This window comes from Micropterus dolomieu, linkage group LG15, assembly GCF_021292245.1.
Source record: "Micropterus dolomieu isolate WLL.071019.BEF.003 ecotype Adirondacks linkage group LG15, ASM2129224v1, whole genome shotgun sequence".
NCBI lineage: Eukaryota > Metazoa > Chordata > Actinopteri > Centrarchiformes > Centrarchidae > Micropterus > Micropterus dolomieu.
In genome coordinates this window covers 8,952,958-8,975,385 of record NC_060164.1, presented here as the reverse complement: position 1 = coordinate 8,975,385, position 22,428 = coordinate 8,952,958, and the positions used below count along the sequence as shown (strand labels likewise).

General features: G+C 39.6%; 1 protein-coding gene across 1 annotated transcript; it reads right to left on the bottom strand.

Annotated features, from left to right (window-relative positions):
• Positions 1–2,121: 2,121 nt before the first annotated feature.
• btbd3b (BTB (POZ) domain containing 3b) lies at positions 2,122–8,257 on the bottom strand. The gene is made up of 4 exons (XM_046070296.1): positions 7,311–8,257; positions 6,357–6,447; positions 4,295–4,413; positions 2,122–3,558 (listed from the first exon to the last, which is right to left on the bottom strand). Exons 1-4 carry the CDS (start codon positions 7,619–7,621, stop codon positions 2,526–2,528), a joined length of 1,554 nt encoding a protein of 517 aa, XP_045926252.1. The 5' UTR covers positions 7,622–8,257; the 3' UTR covers positions 2,122–2,525.
• Between the last annotated feature and the right edge of the window lie 14,171 nt (positions 8,258–22,428).

The following is a 22,428-nucleotide window of genomic DNA, read 5'->3' as shown; positions in this document are numbered from 1 at the left end:
CTTCAGAGGTGACACAAATGCTTATTACACAGTTACTGTTGCTGTAAATTGTACCTGGATTGTAATGTTTGCTGCCATAGATAATTTACATTTGCAAAATGATAATATGTGTGAAAGCAGGCCTGCTCCTGACTCGCAGCACATTCTAGTCCCCTGCTGCCTCCAGTGCAATTAATGATCTTGCTTACAACATTAGCGCCACAATCATGAAAAATCGTACTGAAAAACCGAGTCCCCCAACATACTGAGTTCAATTCATCAAGGGCTTCATGCTCATTGGCGATGTCAAACTTGGTCTCACCATTATTGATTGCCGTGGTAATAAAGTACCTGCCATAAGCTCCCAGGAGTAATTATCTTTTTGAACATAGAGTTCACCAAGAGATATGATTCGTCTCGAGATTCAGTAAATGACTCATCTTGTTTCTGATTTTTACAGGCACTCGGAAAAAGTAAAACTCAAACATTTATAAAGTCTCTTTGTTAATCTATTATTTTGTCAGTGCTTGGGAAATTGTGTTTGTGGTTTGGATTTTTAACTTCAACTCAACATAGCTTGTAAAGAATGTTTCTAAGATAAAGATATGAAAAAGAGTAGAAATCCTCTTTTGAGACTGGTTGTCTTTTTTTTATCAGCAGACAGACACATCAAGATTGACCTTGGGTCAAACAGCCAGTGTGGTATGCTGGGAATTCAACACACAGAGGTTTTTAGACTTTCAATATTGTAATATCTCTCTATTATCTTCTCTCTATTTCTTAAAACTTTAAGACATGTGATGGCCTTGTCTAGGAGCCATTCTTTATGGCTGCTGTCTTGAAAAATCCATGATTGTAGACATTGTTTGCCATGCTGTCAATGTCTTCATACCATTGCAGAAGTCATTGCACATCAAAAAGCCATACTTTGGAGTTGTAGCCTATTAAAATTCATATTAAGGAGGGGGAGGTATAATGTTGTGTAGTTCAGTGGGATGCAGAATTGAGTTGGAGTTTGACAGACAAAAGGCAGGGTGTATAAGTGGCATGAAGAAAGGGGTCATTTATCAACAGACAGCTCTCAATGGCATTGTAAATCACTGCTGTGCCAAAGGGCATCATCTGTTCCAATCTTATGATTTTAGACAAAGTATGTAGCGTTATCACTTTTTACAGATGGGATGAACAACCAACATGTACCACTTGTTTTGTTTATTTGCATCATCAACACTCATACACATTCGTTGGTCTCCCAGCACTGTAGCACGTAAACACAGGACATAAACACCAGTTTGCCCATCCATTGTCATCAGCAGACAAGCCTGTGGATGTTTATCCTACACCAGAAAATATATTCAGTAGCACAGAAAATTAAATGAAACAACCTGCCTCATTAAACAGAACAAGTGAAAAACCCCCAACAAATTCCATTACAAACCAACATCAGTGCAATCCTGTAACATATACAGTATGCTTCTGCAAATTCTGATAACTGTATGATCACATTGGGAGGGAGTGCTCAGAAGTTCAGTGTGCACAGGGTTTTTAACGAAGAGAAGTAAAAGTCCATAAGATAAACAGCTTCTAACACTGAATCAATCATTGATCGTTTTGCTGTAAACAAAACCAAGGAGCCAGAACAATTAGTAGTACACGTTAGATGAAATGGAACAGTTCTGCCCATGCTGTAAGTGCTGCAATGCAGACAGATTTAGATAGATAACCAAAGAAATTTTTCACCCTACCATGTAGTGGCGAATGGTGATCACTTTATGTAAAATTTCACTGTAAACATAATGCCACTGATCTAAATTAATCGCACTAGAGTGACTGAGATGAGTGTAGGTGCAGAGCAACATGCTACAGAGAGATACTGTAGGGGTTATGTGTCTCATATCTAGTGGTCCCTAATCTAAGACCTCTCCAGCCCTCTCTAAGTGCCCCGTTACTAGATTCAAAGTATCAAAAAGCTGCAGATTCAATTGAAACCAGTGAAATACAAATGCCTAATGAAATTGTATGTTGAAAGTATTATACAGCTTTTTTCACTTACTTTATAATGCTGAGGGTCCAGACAAGTCCTGACATGAAATGCTTATTGTAGAATATAGAATGTGAAGTATTGCTGCTATATATGTGCTTTCTATGCAAACATAGAAATAATAAACATACTGTAGCATATTCATCATATAAGATATTTTTGTGGCCAGCATTGGCCACAATTGTGGCATCATATATTTTTCAGAATTTACATATATTCATATATACATGCACATTTAGTGCCAGATTTTTTTTTCTTAATCTTTTAGGACTTTTGTTCATCTACATATTTGGACAATGCAACATCTTGAAACATATATCTGGTCCTACTCAAGTGGACCAATTACTGAAATTAAAACGACATTAGACCCTTTCACATGTCTGAGATCAAATTGTTTTGAACAGTAGTGACAAAAAAAATTACACAGAGTGACACTATGCACAAAGTGATCATTTCTGTTTTCCATCAGTGCACTAAAAACCAGTCAATGTGTGCACTGGGGTTGTCAAGCGTAGAAGATGAGCTCAGGAATCTGTCCCCCCTGCACCCCTGTGCCGTTAGTGCTGTCCGAGGAGCACTGGAACTGAAATGTCACTTTCCCACACTGAACCTCTGTCATCCCTTCCTGCCCAAAGTAACTCAGCTCATTCCCATCCAGAACCACACTGGCAGTATAGAAGGTATCAGGCTCGATCTGGACTGGATACTCAAACCAAACTGGGAAGGTGTTGCTGGAACCATCAGAGAAGTATTTGCTGAGGTTTTGTCCCAGCAGTACCCCTTGACGTTTCAACTCAATCTTGGCACTGTACTCTGCTGAGCCACAGCTAGATCCATACAGTCCAAACCCAGCGATGAAAACTCTTTTATCCACTGCAAACTGTATACTGTCACAGCGGCCCCGATAACGCCACTGATTGCTTCGGTAGGCACAGGACTGGAATCTGTGGCAGCGCTGGGGTGTCAGGCCCTTCCTAGGCTGGCTGACAAACTCCAGCTCAGGCTTCTTGGCTGCTGTGTACCACAGGAAGATGTCATTGGTCTCATTAAGCGTCAACACACCCGACTGGGCTGCTCCATTGGCAAAATCATCGAGAGCCATTGCAGGGATACGTATCAGGTACATGGCCTTGCCCAAAACCTTACGCTTGTTATCAGTCGACGAGGTAAGCTCCTGCCTCTGGCACTCAGCCTCAGCCCAGTTGAGCGCCGCCTCAAATACCACTATCTCTTTAGCATTGAGTGTCTCTCGCTGTAGGATACTCTCCAGGGTCTGGGCGTCAATGTCGCAGAAGCCCTCAGAGCGTAACGCCAGTTCGGCCTGGGCATCAATCACCTCCCAGCAGCGCTGTGTCAGCTCTGGCTCCTCAAACAGGCAGCTCTGAGAGAGTAACACACAGGCATTCTTGGCACTCAGGCTGGTCTCCAGGAAGTTAACACAGGCACGTGCTAGATGTGGGACAATGTACTTCTTGGCAGCATAAAGAGTGGCCAACACTGTGTCAGCACTCAGGTCAATCTCATCACAGTATATGTACCTGTTGAGGTAAAAATGTGACTTTCTCAGCTTTTTAGACAACAGATCAAACACCAAAGTAACGACATGCAAAAGGACTTCGTGTGAATGTGTTTCTTAAGAAGGTAATTATATTGTAAAAAGAAGACCAGAGGGCATGGTAAATATAACAAATATCTTCATTTGATATTTTTAGTTGATTGTGGTTGAAACTGATATTACAGTGTTGTATGCAATAGCATCGCTGCATCTGGACAAAACCTTGTTGGAAAATAATGAAATGAGATTCTTAACAGAGTGAAATCGTGGTGCAAACTAATCAAACTAGCCAACAAAATAGTATTCCTCCTACACCCTCATCTACCACCTACTGTAGCCCGCCTGCAAGGACATACAAAACAAAACTCATAAATAAAAGTGATGGAAGAACAGCAAGGAGGAGGTAGAGAACATTATGGAGTGATTCAGCATGAAAAGTAGAAAGTATAATGAAATGAAAATAGACACATAGATTCTATCTCACAGAAAGAGGAAGAAAGACTTTCATTTGTCTGGCAGGGTAAGTGCTGAACAGGTGCCAGAGATGGATATATACTAGTTTCATCAAACATTGGTTTTTTCACCAACATGAAATTGAAATAGCAGTTATGTACATGAAGATGACATTTATATGAAAAAGGGCAATGTAATATCACAGAGCAGGGCCAGTTGAAGGAATTACTCTATGTTGAAGAGTGTAGACAGTGGAGAATCCTTACTTCAGCATTGCCAGAAATGCTGCCGGTTCCACATCTGGAATATGGATTTCGTCATTGTTCTCTGCCAGTTCACCATAAAACATGGCATGGAACACTGAGCTGCCCACAGCCAAAACATACTGTTGGAAGAAGAAGAAAAAAATAAATGTGACTGAGTAGGTTGTCTGTAATTTCACTGGAAACAACATGACATGTAGTAACTTTTGGTAGAAAATTGTACTAAATGCAATTTGTTCACATGTAGCTCATAAAAACACCAATCTCTGTGTGGATATTGAACAATGCCTTAATTCTAATCAATGGAGAGATTTAACCTGTTGAGTTTCTCACATAATGAGCAGTGCTCAGCCAGTTACTATTTCCCCTGAGGACAGGGAGGGAGATTTCTAATGGACAAGATTGCCGCTGATAAAAACAAAACAAACAGGAAATCCAAATGACACAACTGAACAGAATTGCAGCATAAGTTCAATTTACATAAATAAATGACTTATCTGAACTTATGATGAAATCAGATGCAACACAATGCTACTAATAATTTCAGTAATAAGCACTGCATACAGTACAAGCCTATGAATTGTATAATTATACTCCAGTACATTCATGGTTTAGGTCTGTGTGTGTGTGTGTGTGTGTGTGTGTGTGTGTGTGTGTGTGTGTGTGTGTGTGTGTGTGTGTGTGTGTGAGTGTGTGCGCAGCACAAGTATGTGTAGGTGGGTATGGGGGTGGTATAAATTTTCTCACAAAAAAGCAGACAGAATTTCTGTGAATTTAATTGCAATGAACCCAAACTAAATTAAACCTTGTAAATAAGAGTTTTTGAAAACAGTGCTGTTATTGTTGTTACACACTGATATTCATGTTTCTTTTTCATAAGAAAGAGGGCAACTGAAAGACAGTTGCTTTTTTATGTGGATTTAGAGACGGATATATAAATACTGCATGTTAGAAAAAGATTAGTCTCACCTCTTGACCCATTTTATTTTACAGATGTTCACATAAAATTCTGCTCTTAGCTGTTAGCTACATCCTCCATCTTGTACGGATATAACTTTGAAAATGAAATCATAATGCACATCTGAATTTCTGCCAAATGGACACAATAAAGATTGCTGCCCCGAATGTCATTATATCTCATAATGTCTCAGCATAAAGTGCAGTCAAGTCATCATCAATGTCCTTCCATAAATGTGTTCTATAAATGCACAAAGTGCGCTGCAGCCACCAATCATAGAGCATACATTAGGGTCGCATATAAAGAACAGAAAAAATGACCCACGCAGGCCTCATCTGACAGTGTAGATGTGGAATGAATCGCAGAGCCAAATTCATGGCTGAAAAATCACTTACTAGATATAATGTGAATGTTATAATAGTATTCAAACAGAGTAGACATAATGATGTGCTTTCAGATGAGGCACATGTTCTAGGCAACTATAAACCTTAATCGATCATTTATGTGAACATCTTAAAAAAGCAAGATGAATTAATGATTAAACAAAAAAGTCAAGTCGACCTACAAGATACAACTGGCATCAACAGGATGAATATGCGCCCAATAATAATAATCATAGCTACTTATAGTAGATTCATTATACTGTCATTCCAAAATTCAGAAAGATATTCAAGCAAATGAGTACAAAAGTATTTCTAGGATGTAAGATGCACCTTGCTATATGTGTTATCATAAGTGTGTGTGTGTGTGTTTGGATGCGTTTGATTTAAAGTTGAGTAATTACAGAGCTGTCTCTGAAAAGCTGAGCTAAAGCAGAAACAAAGGCGACCCATTCTGTGTGAGATGACGAGGATATCCCTTCCTCCTTCGCTCACTCTGTGCCTCTATCCTTCAGCCTCATTTGCATAAATAATTGAGGACTGTCTCAGGAAGACACATGGTGCGGAAGTGACAGTGGAGCACAAAGGATTTTAGTTCCATTAGTGCTGGCAATGAGTAAGATTGTTTTTATGCTGATATGATACGAACAACACTGGGCCAGGCTGGCTGATTACTTGTTCATTTCCTCCCTGCTACCATGATTTTAATGGTTGATGAAATTCTTACTCTGTGTCCTGGCAGCCGCTGGGTTCTTCCTGGCTGACCCACCACAAAGTGAACATCTGCCATCAGCTCATTGTTGAACATTACTGAATTTCTAAAAGGGGAAAGAAACAAAAAACAGGAGAAAGTTGAGGTATTTTCTGCTACCCCCCCCCCCCAAAAAAAAAAAATATATAAAATCAGTATATAAAGGGTCCTAACTGCTTCAGGCAAGACTAAATACATTTTATTGATTTAAAAGTCTTACACAGCACACAACACTTCTTTCAAAGCTCAATAATTTTTCAGCTTAAACTACTAGATCTGTAGAGAGACAAGTTAACTAGACAATGAACTAAATGGAAAATCCCCACTGTGAAAGAATGGGACCAACAATAAAGCTGCGTTCATATATTATTAAGTAGTGGAACATGTCACAGGGGTGGGTAAACAGCCCCATGATGTTGTCTGGAGAGACAACAAAGCCAGGCTGGAAAGCACACATTTTGCTCTGGACAGCTGGGGTCTTTTACTGATAGGCCAAGGTAAATATTTAGCTTTTAGTACAAAACAGCCACAGCCTGTTATGCATATCAAACACACCCGATGGCTGTCCGCCCTCTGTTATGTCAGAGAAGCAAAGGCTGCAAGAGCATGAGAGGGTGTAAACAGAGGTACCCCCAGCAGATTCAGGGCAGGGCAGAGGGAACACCCACCACGCACGCACACACACACACACACACACACACACACACACACACACACACACACACACACACAAACCTTAATATACATTTAATTACCATACACAAGTGTTTTGTGATACATTTATAGAATTATTGATGGTTCTGTTCAGAAAACTGGCAATTAAAATGCAGTGGACCATTCACTTTCTATCTATTGAACTTCTTTTTAAATTTCAAATTCATCTTCACTGAATGTGATGTTGCTGAGAACTGACTAGCTGGTTGTACCCACCTCTCTCTTATAGTGGAGTAGAGTCCTTGCCAGTTACAGTTCTGTATGGTGTTGTTGTTGTTGAGGTTCTGCTGCTGGTATTGTTGCACTGTGGTGGTGGACGCTGGCTTTTTGGTAGGAAAAATGTCCGCTGCCATCTTCTTCTTCTTCTTGCTCCTCAAAGTGATTATCTCATAACAGACTGGGGGCAGCTTGGAGCTGCCGCTGGCATTCCCTTTTTTGGAGCTTTTACTTGACTTGCTTTTCACTGACTCTGGAAGCATTAAGAAGAAAGTCAGACATTTCATATTCCTTCCCTTGGCATCGACCATGAGTGTGTTCAACTGCGGAGCAGTGGGAGTGCATGCAGAGAAGACATTCACCAGGAGCAGGCAGGTGCGAGGGGGGACTGAGGGATACTTGAGAAGAGGACAGCAGAGACTTGAGCTGTGTGCAGCAGTGCAGTAGTCCTGTATGAGTTTTCACCTTTCGGGAACTAACAGAATAACTCTGTTTTTCCTGTTTTCTTCACTCCTCTGAAGAGGTTCAGACTGGTTATCCGAAGGCACTTTTTCTGTGTGAAGTTTGATCTGCTGACGGAGAGGCTCTTGGGGTTGCCATCCCTGCTTGTCCAGAGTGATGGGATCAGCTCTTCAAATCACTTATTTTTATCCTCTGCTCCCTTGCCTCTCTCACTTGCTCCTTTGCTGAGGGTTTTCCTGACAGTCCCAGATTTAGTACAGCTGCAGTGGTCCTCAGGCAGACAGCCGTATTAACTCAAGTCCTTTCATTTACCCCTCTTACGCCTTCTGTGCTTCTCATCCCCTTTCAGTCTCTCTTCATTTGTGGATCTACCCTTTTCTCTCCAACACTTGTCCTTTTTTCCCTCCCTCTCCTCCATGGAGCAGAGTCATCTGCAGGATGCTGTAGCCGTGGCGGCTGTGCTACTCTGCTCAGCCACTTGTTCTGCTGACTACAGAGGTTGAATGAGAGAGCGCAGAGGAGATAGAGAGCCCCCTGCCAGCCCCTCACAGCACAGTACACGGCTCTCTTCATAGCTCAGCCAATGGCAGCGGACAACATTCATGATTGGCTAATGCAGCCTAGTGCAGCACATGCTTGAATATGCAATAGTCAATGTCTCAATTAAAGTGACAGACATTCCCCATAAGAATGATATATTCATCTACTGTTTTGCTTCCTGTGTTTGCTTTACCTAGAGCCACAGCATTCAGTCTGCAGTAAATATAGATGCCATGTTATAATTCAAAAGGGTCAGAATTTGCTTAATTCATGCAATCATACTTCTTTTTTATAGAGCTTATAAATGTATACAAACAGTTGTGTTTGCAATCCATTGGTCTTTGCTGCTTTGATTGACTCAGGGCCTCCAAACTGTCTTGCCAGCGCAAAACCTTTTTTAGAACCTTTTTTTAGAAGTTCACTTGCAACTGAACATCATACGCAAGTATTCTTGTACTACTAGAATTTGATTATGTAGCATTTTGTAATATTCCTGTATCTTTAAATATTTTAGATTTTATTGAATGTCCAGTTTTTGCAATATAAATATGTGAAATCGCTGTGAAATACCAGAGATTTTCTTCTTTTGAAAAGCCAACTGCTGCCATTCCCAACTAAGAGTATATGCTTGTGCTCAAGATTTCTTGTTAAGTCATCCCTTCAGGAGAGTACATGGGGCTATAAATGTAATGCACTCTTTGCACAATGTATAATGCATACAGTTATTTTGCTCTGCTTGTCTAGTTGGGCCTGTGCAGAGTGGGTATTCTATTCAAAGTGCTGGGATGATTTAGCTATTCGCTGGTGGTGGTTTAAAATGTTTTCAAATGCTGTCATATTTGATAATGATGTGGTATTTTATTTATTTTATTTAATGGTGCTTTGGTATTATTACTACTGCTGCTGTGCACCTTGATAATAGTATTGTCTTAAGTAGCATGAAAAACTACCGTTACTAGTAGTCCATTTGCTTATTATATCATATTATATTTGCAGGAATGAAAATCAAACTGACAAAAAGAGCAGGATAAGGTAAATAAATTTAATTTAGAAAGTCCTCCTTGAACTACTGTCACAATAGTGATTTTTCAATTTTCCTAATTAACTGTCTTAGTGTTACACTGAGGAGCATTAGCCCGCTAAGCTCCCTTGTGCAGTGTGTGCTGCAGAACAGAGACATTTGCTATGGTAACATGGAGCCAACATTACGGGGCACCATACTCTCAAATTGCAGGCCACTAGAGATGTTACCTTGGTAACCACATCCACCAGCAACAGCAGGGTAGAAATGTAGTATACAGACATAAAAACAATGACGCTAGTAAAGGAAAAGTCCCTATGTTATTGTGTATCTTTTGATTTAATGAAAATAGCAGTAATATATATATATATATATATATAGATATACATTTGTGCTGTGTGTTTTTCTGTTGTGCAGCAGCAATCCAGTGGCATTGCTAACTACTAAATTAAAATTTTAATGTTGAGAAGCCCCCTTGACAACTGTTGACAGAATCCTCACGTTAAACCAACAGTTTTGTGATTTATCTGGCGTCCTGGTCTGGCAGCCTATATGATAAATAGGCAGTCATTTTGTGTTACCCTGAATGGCTTCCTGCTTTCTTTAATTTCAATTTCTTTCCATTCATCAGCAGAAAATGTAATCTTGTTATTCACACATTTAGAGGTAGGATTGAGAGGAGGAAGTAATGATGGTGTTGCCACAGCGTCAACATCACCTTTGTCTCACACGTTGTCATCACATAATCACACATTATCCCAGAGAAGGAAAACATCAGCACGACTGTAGTAGCAGGGCAATCAGCACTGTGGCCGACTAAAGCCATTAGTCCTTGGTTAATCAGTGTTGATAAAATTATGCAGAGATTAACCTATTTATATTAACCATTTTGAGATAGTGCAAAACATATCTCCACTGTCGTTCTTTTATAATTCTGAGATACTAAAAATGTGAATTTATTATGCCATGATATTAGATCATTTTATTTTGTGATGCAAGTTTAAATACTCCCCCCACCCCCCCACCCCCATTTCAGTGCTTGGCAGTACTCCAGCCTCTGTGTATTAACTTCAAAAGGCGAAGTTAAAAAGCAGCTGAAGTCCAGCTGTGCCTTTGTTGATTGCTTCTTGATTGACAGTACTCAGTGCAACACCTTTATCTTCAAAGTAGTTATACGAGGACACCTTCATCTTTTAGGAAGTAACTGCAGCTGATGTGAAATACACACAAACCAGAAATCGTTGGAAAAAGCAGAAATAGTCAGCTACCTCAAACGTTAGGAGAATACTTAAAGTATTAATTAAAGTTACTCTGTTTCTCTGCGTTTGCTCACACCAGCATTGTTGTTTTTGTCATTTGTAAACAAGCTTGAGGAGTTTCCATGTTGTAAGTATTGTGTCCAAAAATATTACGCATGCTGTTTCAACACTGTATTTTCTTGCCACAATAAAAAGTGTGGCTTTCAGGCAGTGACTTACTTTATAATTACTGGCCTGGCTCAAAGTACTGTAAGACATCAACTTGTAATAACAAATAAAAAATAGGTGTGCATGGTAGTAGTTTTCCAGTGTAAAAAGCCATATTAGTGAAAAGAGGTGCAATCTGCTACATTATGAATCATCCAGATCTTTTATTTTGTTTGGGACAGGTCTGCTTTCTGTCCCCAGAGTCAAAACTAAACATGGAGAAGCAGCATTCAGTTTTATGCACCATATGTCTGGAACAAACTCCCAGAAAACTACAGATCTGCTGCAACTGTTTACAATTACTTTAATTCAAGGGTTTTCTTTTTGCCGCTGCCTTTTATTAAATGAAATGTTTTATGTAAAGCACTTTGAATTGCCTTGTTGTTGAAATGTACTATACAAATAAATGAACAAATAAAAAATTAAGCCCATCTTACTGTTTTGTGATGAGTTTGGTCATTATTTATGTTGCGGAGGTGACTGCTTGCTGTTCTGAGTTTGAGCACAGAGATGCGGCCCCGCGTAGTGGCAAACCTCTTCTGCAGAGAGACACCTGCTGAGAGGCTTGGCTGAGCACAGCGGAGGAGAGAGGAGGCTGGGAAATGATCTGTGATGCAGGCTTGGCACACTGACGCAGGGACAGGATCCAGCAGCTTGTCCAGTGTTCTGCCCTCTCCGCCGCCACCATTAAAGCAAGCAAGGGCACCTGACAGGTGGAAGAGGCGAAAGTGATGGCATCTGACCAGAGACGAGGCTCAGAACTCCTGAAAAAGAGAACTGTTTGTCAGCAGAGTCTGGAAGAGAGCCGGCAGTCATGCACAAGAACAGTGTTTGTGTGCGTATGCGTGTGAATGCGTGTGTTTATGAAACTGAAACTTGTGCTTTATCCAAATTCTCTGTCTGACACTGCACTATTTCTTAATTTTTTTTTCTTTTCTGCGTACATTACACAGCATACATTTAGCCAATCGTCTCAGGTTTTACCAGCCTCAGTTGTATAATCAGCTAGTCAGAAATCCAATAACAAGTTTGAATAATGACAGGATAAACATTTAATTAGAAAAACCAACATGAATGTTTAACTATGTCTTGTCCAACAAATGGCCTAACACACTTTCAGTGACCAGAGAAGACAACAACACCATAGATGAGATGATAGCCTCTCCTTCTGCTCACAATCAATATGTCACAGTCAGAAGATGTATGGGGGTAATTTTACTTGCCTAGAGAGCACAGAAAAGCCAGAGAATGTAGGAGGGCTGCAAGAGCCACAAACTTCTCTCGATCACATGCACAACAGCAACCATTTTAACATAGGCACACTTTCCCCACATATGGATCGATCTAATGTATTTATCTTGCGGCTGTGCATGTTTGTGTGTATGTGTGTGTAGGTGTGTAGGTGTGTGTGCACGCTGCTGAGTGCGTGGACACAATAATGACAGAGTACAGAAGACCTTATAACCGCAGCCCACCACATGCTCACACGCTGACTCCCACACTTTCTGCCATCGACCTCTCACTGTTGTCATATTAAACTTGATAGCCATAATTTTCAGTGTGATTAAATGTTTTGCATGTCCTGTGACCTTGATCTTTGCAGATGTATTACATATTCTGCCCTATGGTTTATTTTGTTTATTTGTATTTATTTGAGCGTAGTTTGGTACTCCCCTAAAGGAATCACAGCTAATTTGTGATAGAGGGGCTATTGCAGACCATCGACCGTAGGAGTAATTATCCAAGCCTGTTCTTGGTTTGTATGTGCATAACCTAATTGGTGCTTCACCTATTAATTGCACAATTATAGTGAGAGATTACAGCATTCATAATGACAATTGGGAAACCTATGTTACAGGACTGTTCATGAAAAATACCATATTCAGATGCAAAGAGGTTGATGATTTTGAAAGTTTACTTAAGTTAATGACTGAACTGTTTTTTTCATAACTAGGCATGGTAGGCCTGGCAAGCTTTGGATTGGATGTAAGCTGCAAACATTAGCATGGCTTGCTAGCCAGCATTATTTCTAAAGCTGCATGTTATTAGCAACCTACATTATTTTCTGGTGGGGGCCAGATTGATAAACATTGTTAGATACATAAGCAATGCAATTGGCAGATATGTTCAGGTTGTCTACCTGAAGCCTCCTTGCCTGGATAAAAACAGCCAAATAAATGAGTTGATAAAACAGAATCAGGATAAAAACAACAGGACAGATAAAACCAAGTACTTATATATATGTGTGTGTCTACGAGTGTATTTTACACTGACTGTGTATATATGGACATATAGGTGTGATAAGTGTGTGACCTAGTGTGTACGTTTTAGTGGCATCTAGTGTTGAGGGTTGAGAATTGCAACCAGCAGCTCACGGTGCATTCACGTGTTCCTCAGATGGTCAAATTTCCCAAGTTGTGAAGTCGTCCTTCCGACTGTAGTGTGTGTTCCTGTGCTCTTGAGTTGGAATCATAGACTGTATAAAAGAAGTGAATGTAGCCAACGTCACCTGTTGGTTTGTGGACTGCCGTTTTGAAGCCTCGAGCTTGGCAGTTTGGCCATAGCCATGTTGTAGACGTGACCATATTTGGATGAGACTGTGAAGCCAAAGGCTCTGTGTGGAGCTAGCTAGCTTGGTTAGCTAGCTAGGTGCATCTATAATTCATGTTAACTGTTATTTTAACAGAGATGATAATTTTGTCTAGCGAACAACAGTCTTAAAACTAAATGTACTTACCGGAGAAAATGAACAGCCAGCTCCTAATAAGCTTTTTTTAACGGCACTGGTTAAATTTACACAATGCTGTGTGTACGAGTCACTCTAGCCTGATTGAAATGTCGTTACCATGGCGACGTGTCAATCATAAGATAGTCCCATCCTAAAGCATACTCTGCTTTATGGTCTATTTTCCTCTAAATTGGACCATCATTTACTAAATGAACATCATTCTGTATTGAAGAAGACGTGAAACTAGAGACCATAAACTCATTATGAAAGTGTTAACTGAGGTAATAAATCAGGTGAAAAGATTGGTCATTTTGACATTATTTCTAATGGAACCGGACTTCAACCAGAGGAATCGCCCCCTGCTGGCCTTTCTATAGAATGCAGGTTTAAGGCACTTCCACATTCCCCTCAATTTTCAGACCCGGGGGTTCCCGCTTGGTCGGAGTGGACGCTCAGGGACGTCACTATGATTGAAAGACAGGGGGGCATAGCCCCCAGGGTATGCATAACTTGCGCTTGCAAAATCTTTGCACACATCTTCACATCTTCTGTTGCTGTATTAGAACTACACGTATGTCAACAACCAGTGAAGAAGTCAAGATATTAATAAATAAAAACCAGCCTATATACATATATATATATATATATATATACATATATATATATATATATATATATATATATAGATCTCAAGACAACAAGATTTATAGAAATCCTCAATGATTATTGCTTACATGCTATTTTAAAGCTGCTAACTTCAATGTTTTGCGCTAGACTGCATTTTGTTGTATTTTGTATACAATGATATTAGAGTCTCTACCATGAATCCTAAAATATGTTAGGGGTGGTCCTCCCCCAGAAGATTTTGAGAATAAACACTTAATTTCCTGCATTCTGGAGAATCTTTCTGCGCTAATTTCTTTCCTGTACCAATGTTTGGAGGAAATGTTTTTATTTATGCAAAGGGAAACACAAAATTCAGGTGGCAGGTGACAATTCAATATCTAAAACTCAACAGAACTTCAGAAAGTCAGTGCAGCTCTCAGTCATACTGTGTTGCTTTCAGATATGTTTCTCCTGTAGATCAACTTTCTCATGTAATATCAACCCCTGCTGAGTCAACACACATGCTGATGAAAAAACAACAATTTTGTCCCGTCCATTTTTGAATCAGATTTGGCACTGGTACAGCTAGCTTCTCTCAATGACCAGGATTCAAAGAGCTGCTAACTCTGGTTGATTAATGTTAACATTACTGTAGCTAGCTAGCTAGCCCTAGTAAAACTGTCAGATAACTCTGTTGAACGTGTTATAACAACATAGCGTAAGTGTAACTGTAATTGAATACTGCAACAAAGACTACATGATTCCTTTAAAAGCATCAGGCGAACAAATGATGAACATTCACTTAAAAAGTGTCTTTTTTAGTGACAGTATGTGAGCACAAAGACACACCTGAGCAGCAGGTACCTGAAAATGCTTTGTTTACCTAGCTGTGTCGCGGCAGTGCAGCAGGCGCGAGCAGTGAAAACAAGGAATGGTGTTTAACTCATATTGACTCCAAATGAGCCGAGTGGAGTGGATTTGAAGAAGCAGCAGCATGAAAGTTACAGCTGTAGAATGGACTTTAATTTACTGCATTCCTCAAGTGGAATGGATTTGATTGACAACACTCTGAAAAGTGAAAAACATGCACTGAATTACAGACAGTAAAAGTGAGTGTACCCAATAACATTGGTCTTAAAAAGTGGACGAGTCTTGTCTCACCCACAATGGTTCCCACGCCCATGTAATGTTAGCTTTTAGACACATCAGTGCTGCATGGGGCGAACTCACTAAGGCCAGTCTGAGTTCTTCTGTAGGCTGTGACTTAAATGCTACCCAGCTACTCATGTACATGTGTGATAAAGTAATACCACGTCTAATTCCTCTCTCTCTTAGATAAGTTGCAGGTCCAAATAATGCTATTTAATTACACTACTGTTACTGCATCTACAATGCAGTAACAGTAACATGGTTCATGGTTCAATCAGAGTGTGACTTTGCTCTGTAGTTTGGCTTGCATACATACAAACATACATACATAAGCTGTTGATAAGGATCCTATTTAAAGTGGCTACTGTCTGAATTTGGAGAAATAATGAGTATATGTATGGATACATGTACTGTATGAATGATTGCTTTTATTTTATTATATTTTCCTGTGTGTATATCTGTGGATATATGCTCATTTATAGCCTAGCCATTTAGGTAACATCTACATATTTATTTATTTAATTTATTACAGCAAATAAATAGAAAGTTAAGTTGGTCAGAATATAGCAAATATAATAAATATCATTAAATAATTTAGTTTAGGCTTTGCCTTGGTGCCCAGACCTGCCAACAAATGCCTGTTGTTAGAAGAAAACAAAACAGCCCGCATTTCCTTAGACCTGTAGACCACTACAGACCTCAGAATTAGCTTCCCTGCCATTCTCCTGCTTCTCTCTCAGGCTCTCTCTCTGTCTCTCTCTCTCTCTCTCTCTCCTATCTTCAATATCCATCTGGTCAGTGAATGGAAGGATATATAACAGCATTAACAGGGACACAATGACATTTAGTTTTCACTGACAACATTCTATGGAGATTGATGTTTTGAAATAGGCTAGAGATAGGTAATATTAATGGCATTCACATTATCAACACTAGTGTTCTTCATAGCCAACTAAAATATCCCCTTTCCTTTACCTCAACTAAACGTAGCTTAAGTTTAACAAGTAACAGTCACTAACAACAACAACACAGTTTCACTCTGTATAACTCACTATGCTGAATGAGTCTTCCTTCACCATGCAACGTTGCTTGCAAAAGGATCGCTCGGCAGCTCGGCAGAGCAGCAATGAAATGCAGCTTCCCTCTGGGTCTTAGTGCCCGACCACAGCAGGGATTTAAATTATGAAGCAGAGGAAACAACCAGAAGGATAATATTAAACCAGTAAATACTAATTATATTTGTATTATTCCATAGTATTTATCAATATTCTTACTTGTGTTTGTTGAGTAACCTACATGTCTGTGCTGTACGCTGCACTACAAAGACATGATTATCATTATCATTATTATCATTAGCATGTAAACAACCCGCAGACATCTAGTTCACTCTACACAGACAGCAAACTAACCATTATAACCATATTACAGAATACATGTTTGCAAAATATGTATATGCAATACGTGATTTTGCAAGAATCAGAGCCCTCTGTTGTTATAACTGTGGTCCTCCATTTATCCAAATTTCTCTTCTTTTCTCGCTTCTAATAGACCTGTCGAATACCACTACTACTACTACTAGTACTACTATTACTACTACTAACCTTACTTGTTCTTCTTCGTTTTCGTATGTATTCAACGTGATGAAACGCGCTCTGTAGAGCAGTTTGTCCGTTTAGGCAACTGTAGAAACATGGCGGCGCTACATGGCCCGCAGTGTATGTAAATAGAAATGGCTCATTCTAATGTTATAAAAACAACAGTTCATTATGGTCTTTATACACCACTGAAAACATAGTTATGGATGTTATATTGCATTTCTGCCAATAGATTATCCTAAATATTACACACTGAACCTTTAAAGTATGAATGCAACATGTAAACATTTGACAAGTGAATACAAAAGTTGTTCAGTACTCACATCTTTGTTCTGGAGAAATCCTGGAGAAATCCGACACCATGACAAATACCATGATATAGAGTGAACAACATCAACATAGGTTTTGGGATAGCATAGCGTCATTGACAGTTGCTGCTGCAACGCTAACATGCAGAGAGGACTAGATGGTACCAGAGCCAGCACAGCAGCTCCAAACAGCGATACTCACAACTATCCTGCTACTATATGTAACATCACAACAACAGCATGTCTTGGCAAACTAGAAAGTAAGCTGAATGTCTGTTGGCAAGTCATTTAATGTTACCTGACAGAAATCATGGCTGGAATGATGTTGTGTGCGGGCCAGTTTATTTGTTTCCCATAAATAGAGCCAAGATTAGTACAAACACTGCATTTGTTTTCAGAGTACACACGCAATGGACAGCTAGGGGACCTTGAGGAGATATTCAGTGAATCTGACAAAAAGACATGTATGGGATTAGAATTGCTTATCCCACCTTTAAGCCAGTGTTTCACTTCAGTGTTTCACTTCACTAGAGAAAACTTTATGTTGTCTTGTCATTTTGAGGTGTGCCATGAAAGGAAGCCTTTTAGTGCAAAATATGACTGATCAACAGTTGTTCTGCATCTTGGAACTACAGTTTACCAGTTTTCATAGTTGCCCCTTTGGTCATCTCCTTTACCTTTATATTTTAAGCCATTGTAGCGGGCAGGATTTCTCAGTGGGGACTGATGGGGAAATGCAGAAATTTGTCTTTTTGGGCAAAATGTTCAGACAGACCTCTATTCAGTAGGCATTGCTTTAGCCTGGAAGTCTCTCTGAATGACATTTTATATTACTAGAAAACTCCAGCAGTGTCCAGACATTTATTGATGATTTTTAAATAATTCTGTCCTGTGAAGATCAGGATTATTTGTCATTATTAAAAATTGTATCCAGCATACAGTTAGTAGGATCTTGGAGGTTACACTGTTACACTGTTTCAAAATATTAAGCTTACAGTAAAGCTCATTCAAAGTTGGTGTATAGGAGTGTTGTACTACTCAGGTGGGCATAAGCTGCCTCAAGTGAAAGTCCTGAAGTTGAGAATTTCAGGTATGTTGGGGTCTTATAAACTGTGTCTTGTCTGTTGTTTTGTCTTGTGTATGTTATGTTAAAAAGCTATTCAGATTGTTATTAGGTAGTGAGTCTCCTCACACAACTTTTAGTTCTCCATAGCCTCTGATTTAGTCAGTTTACTCCACATTCTTCCTGCGATTAAATCTAAATTATTTACCACACCTCCTTTTCTCTGTATGGTTCCTCCCAAATAATGTTTTCAATCAGTGCAATCGCTTTATCACTGTGGTTCCTTTCAAATAATTGAACAAATCTTCTTGCTTTCGTCTTTTTCATGTGAGCACTGAAAACATGGTTGCCTACTCCTGCAGAAGCATGCTCTGCTAGAACTAAAATATGTAAAGCAAGCTGTTTCAGTGTTGGCAGGAGTCCCACCGATGCTCGAGTGGCTGACCATATGGTTCGTCTTGTGATGTGATTTACACTAACATGTCTGCATCCCATGCAGATGCAGGAACTGGTGTATTTACACAAGAAGCCCAGTTTTAATGTACACTCTACTGTATCTTCAGTTTATGCATTTTGAACTGCGTATTACCATAGGACTAGTACTGTCTTGGATTGTGAAAAATATGTATATGAGTATCTAAACAGCCTGCTTATGTGTTCAAGCTGCACCAAAGTAGCCCCAGAGGAGCAGAGTGCTGACCAGGCACATACAGGCAGGAGAAAACAAAGACAGCAAGAGGGAGAGAGAGAGAAAGAGAGAGAGCGAGAGAGAGAGAGAGAGAGAGAGAAAGAGAGAGCAGACTAATGGAAAAGAGATACAGAGATAGTCTGAAATGAGGGTACTTTTGGCGAGGGAGGCGGGAGACGTCTCCTTACTGTCTTAATAAAGCAGGAGGAGAATGGCAGTGCTATAACAGCAATGATGTGTTCAGCTGTCTAGATCATATCCATGGCATTTATACAAAGAGAGAGGGAGATAGAGTGGCAGAGAAAAATAACATGTAAACATGGAGTAAACATGTTAAAAAGAAGCAGATATCTCCATGTTCCTGAATGTTCCTTATACCTTATAGTTTATGTTTTTTATGTCACACTGCAATGTGGATGCTGTCAAGGGAACCCAATGTTCCATATTGCAACATGAATTGTATGTGTGTGCGTGCGTGCGTGCGTGCGTGCGTGTGTGCGTGCACACGCGTGGTAATCAACAGAAACCACTGGGTAAGAGAAGGTCAAAGAGGGAGATTGGGTTTTCTGAGCTCAGTGGAAACAGTCCCTATAGAAAGCCGTGGAAAAAGCCAAAAGTGAGATATGGTTCTGTGGAGCACATGGGAAAAGCCCTTCAAAGCTGATTCTTAATCCTTTTCTACCCCAGACCGCCTCCCTTCGCCTTCCCTCAGTTTAATCTCTGACACTGCATTAACATTAAAATTTTTAACAGCAGTTTGAATCTAGTGTATACCACGACCACCTAGATTTATTAATTTACACTAATTAGGTTCTGCTGGGATGGGAGTGCATGGTTTAACCTTCTCACGGCTAATTTCTCATGATTTCTCCAAAGCCACACCCAGCCCCACAGGGGTAAAATATGACCTTTTCCAATTTTATTATCAGCAACACAACACAAAATGACACTAATCAGGATAATGTGGTAGCAACTTTAAAATGCATTTTATTCCATTTCAGTTGTAGCAATAGCTGACAATCATGAAAACTGACCGTCTTTATTTCCAATACTGTTTGTTTTATGGTGGGATTTTATAAATGTGTTATATTCACAGGGTTGAAGAACTGAAGCGAACTGAACTTGTTGCAAAGATTGTTGTGGAAGATTGGAAAGTTTTGTTGATTTGTCCATCCAGCCACATAGTGCTATCTTCAAGACAGCCTTTGGTTTGTTGCTCCTGGCAAAGGCAATATAATGGCTTCTTGAGATCCAGGGCAAGTGACAAGAAGCGATGTCACACATGTCACCTTTTCTGAATTGTATTATGAATGTATTTAAGGATGTAGTATGTTAACTCGAGTTGTCAAGCACAATGGCAGTTCATGGCCGAGTAAAAAGTAGAAGTACAGTAAGCAAACCATTGGAAGGAGGATTAGAAACAGAGGTTATTAAAACCTCTTAAACAGTCCTGAGGGCCAACTGCCCAGATGGAGAACGTCTTCTAACAAGTCCTCCAGACTAATTGCTAAAATAGGTCATTTGTCATTGCCTTCCAAAATGACAGAAAATGAGCCTTTTCTGATCTCTACAAAAAAAAATAAATCCATATGAGATCATGTAGCATGAGATCATATGTTTTCTAAACTGCTGTCTCTACGGTTACAGGTTCGGTTATAGGAACCAAAACTATTTGGTAAGTTGAGGGAAATATTGGGATCAGCACTACTTTGTTTCTGAGAGAGGCCCTTGTCAGGTAAATGTAAGCATAGGTTGTTTTAGGCATTTGGACAAATAACCAATGCTGTTGTTTTTCTGGTGAGGTAAGTGTCTCCTGACACCTTGCACAAATCTACATATTGGTTTCTGACCCAGGAAACCCAACCACCCACAACAACAGAAGGAGGGATGTCACTATGGACAATCTGACACTAACCTTTACATGTATGCAAATCAAACATATGCATAGTGCCAATTAGACTGCCAACTGAAAGATTCTACATTTTTTCTTCTTTGTTGTGTGTGCTAAGCCCCTGGGCATCTGGTAATTCCTCAGCACAATTAATTTGAGTAAACTTTGTGAAAAGGTCAGCATGGATTATGGCTTGTTTTAATTAAGATATTTTTTTCCTGTGATGCACATTAAAACTGTATTTTATACTCCCGACTGCAGAAAGACTGAGGTACATTGGGTAACAGGTGATGTTGCCCTAAAGCTATGTCATATTTGTGGTTTCAAAAACCTTCATATTCTCAAAAGTTCTCATGTCGATCAACTCAAATGCCACCATGGGTCCAAAGCAATCTCTTCAGACCTTTCACATCTTAATTTCTTTCAGAAGAGGAGCCAAAGCTGACTAATTAGAATAATATTGCTTTTGGAGCTGCATGCTACAGTTTTGCTTTCTAATTTCAGATTTGTCTGACAGTGGTGCAGCCCATGTGGGTGGTGTAAATGCACGGCAGCACACATCCAACATCCCCAGAGAAAAGATGGCACATACTCATTATAAGAGAAGAACATCATTGTCACATTCCCTTCAGGAAAAAAAGCTCTTTTTACGTTCTTTTTTACATACATGTAGCATAACATATGATTTAATCTCTAATACACATATACATATACATTATAGGATGGAATCAAAAATGATTAGCATAATAGTTTTATTTCTAGAATACATTCAAATTGTTTTAGGCTTTTTAACGAATAACAATTTATTAAATGGCACAAACCAGAAAATCATTTTAAAGTCAATTTAGTGTCACATTATGACAAACTACTTTGATGCAGTAAGTCCCATCCTTCTGCCAGGAGAGTAAAACAAACATTTGCACACAGTGTTTGCTGCAGGGTTTCTTGTACTGTACAGTAGGTGTGGTTCAGTCTGTCGCTGCTGTATTCCACCCCTGAGTGCTGTGAAGCTGATTTATAAGCAGGAGGGGCCTGTGAGCTGCAATCAGCCCATTTCCATCAGTGTTATGGCTGCCTGACAACATCCAGCTGTCCCTGATGTGCCACCAAAGGCCGATGATGCACTTGTCAGCTCTGCTGTTTTACTGCAGCGCCCACTGAGACGAAAACCTATAGACACACATGCATACTTGCCCACACATGTTGGCACGCATGCTCCCACACACGCAAAATCACCAAAATCAGTTTTGTCATGGAACAGGATGAGATGTAATCATGATGTACAAAATTACTTATTTTGCCAAAATAGTTACCAGCAGTGTAGGAATAGATCAGTCCAGGTGACTACATTCACATTCAATAAATTCTGATCATATTAGTACTATAATGAACTGACAGTTATAGTATTATTAAGGCCAGGATGAAAATTAAAGTAATAAAACATTTTAAACTCTCTTCTTTGCATCCCACAGTGCTCTTTACAGTAATTGCTTCACTTACTGTCTTCAGACTCTTTATATCAATGTTCCATATTATGAGCCACAAATTTTGCATAGCATGTAATTTCTCGCTTTTTTTTAATAGTCTTCTTCTTCTCCAGT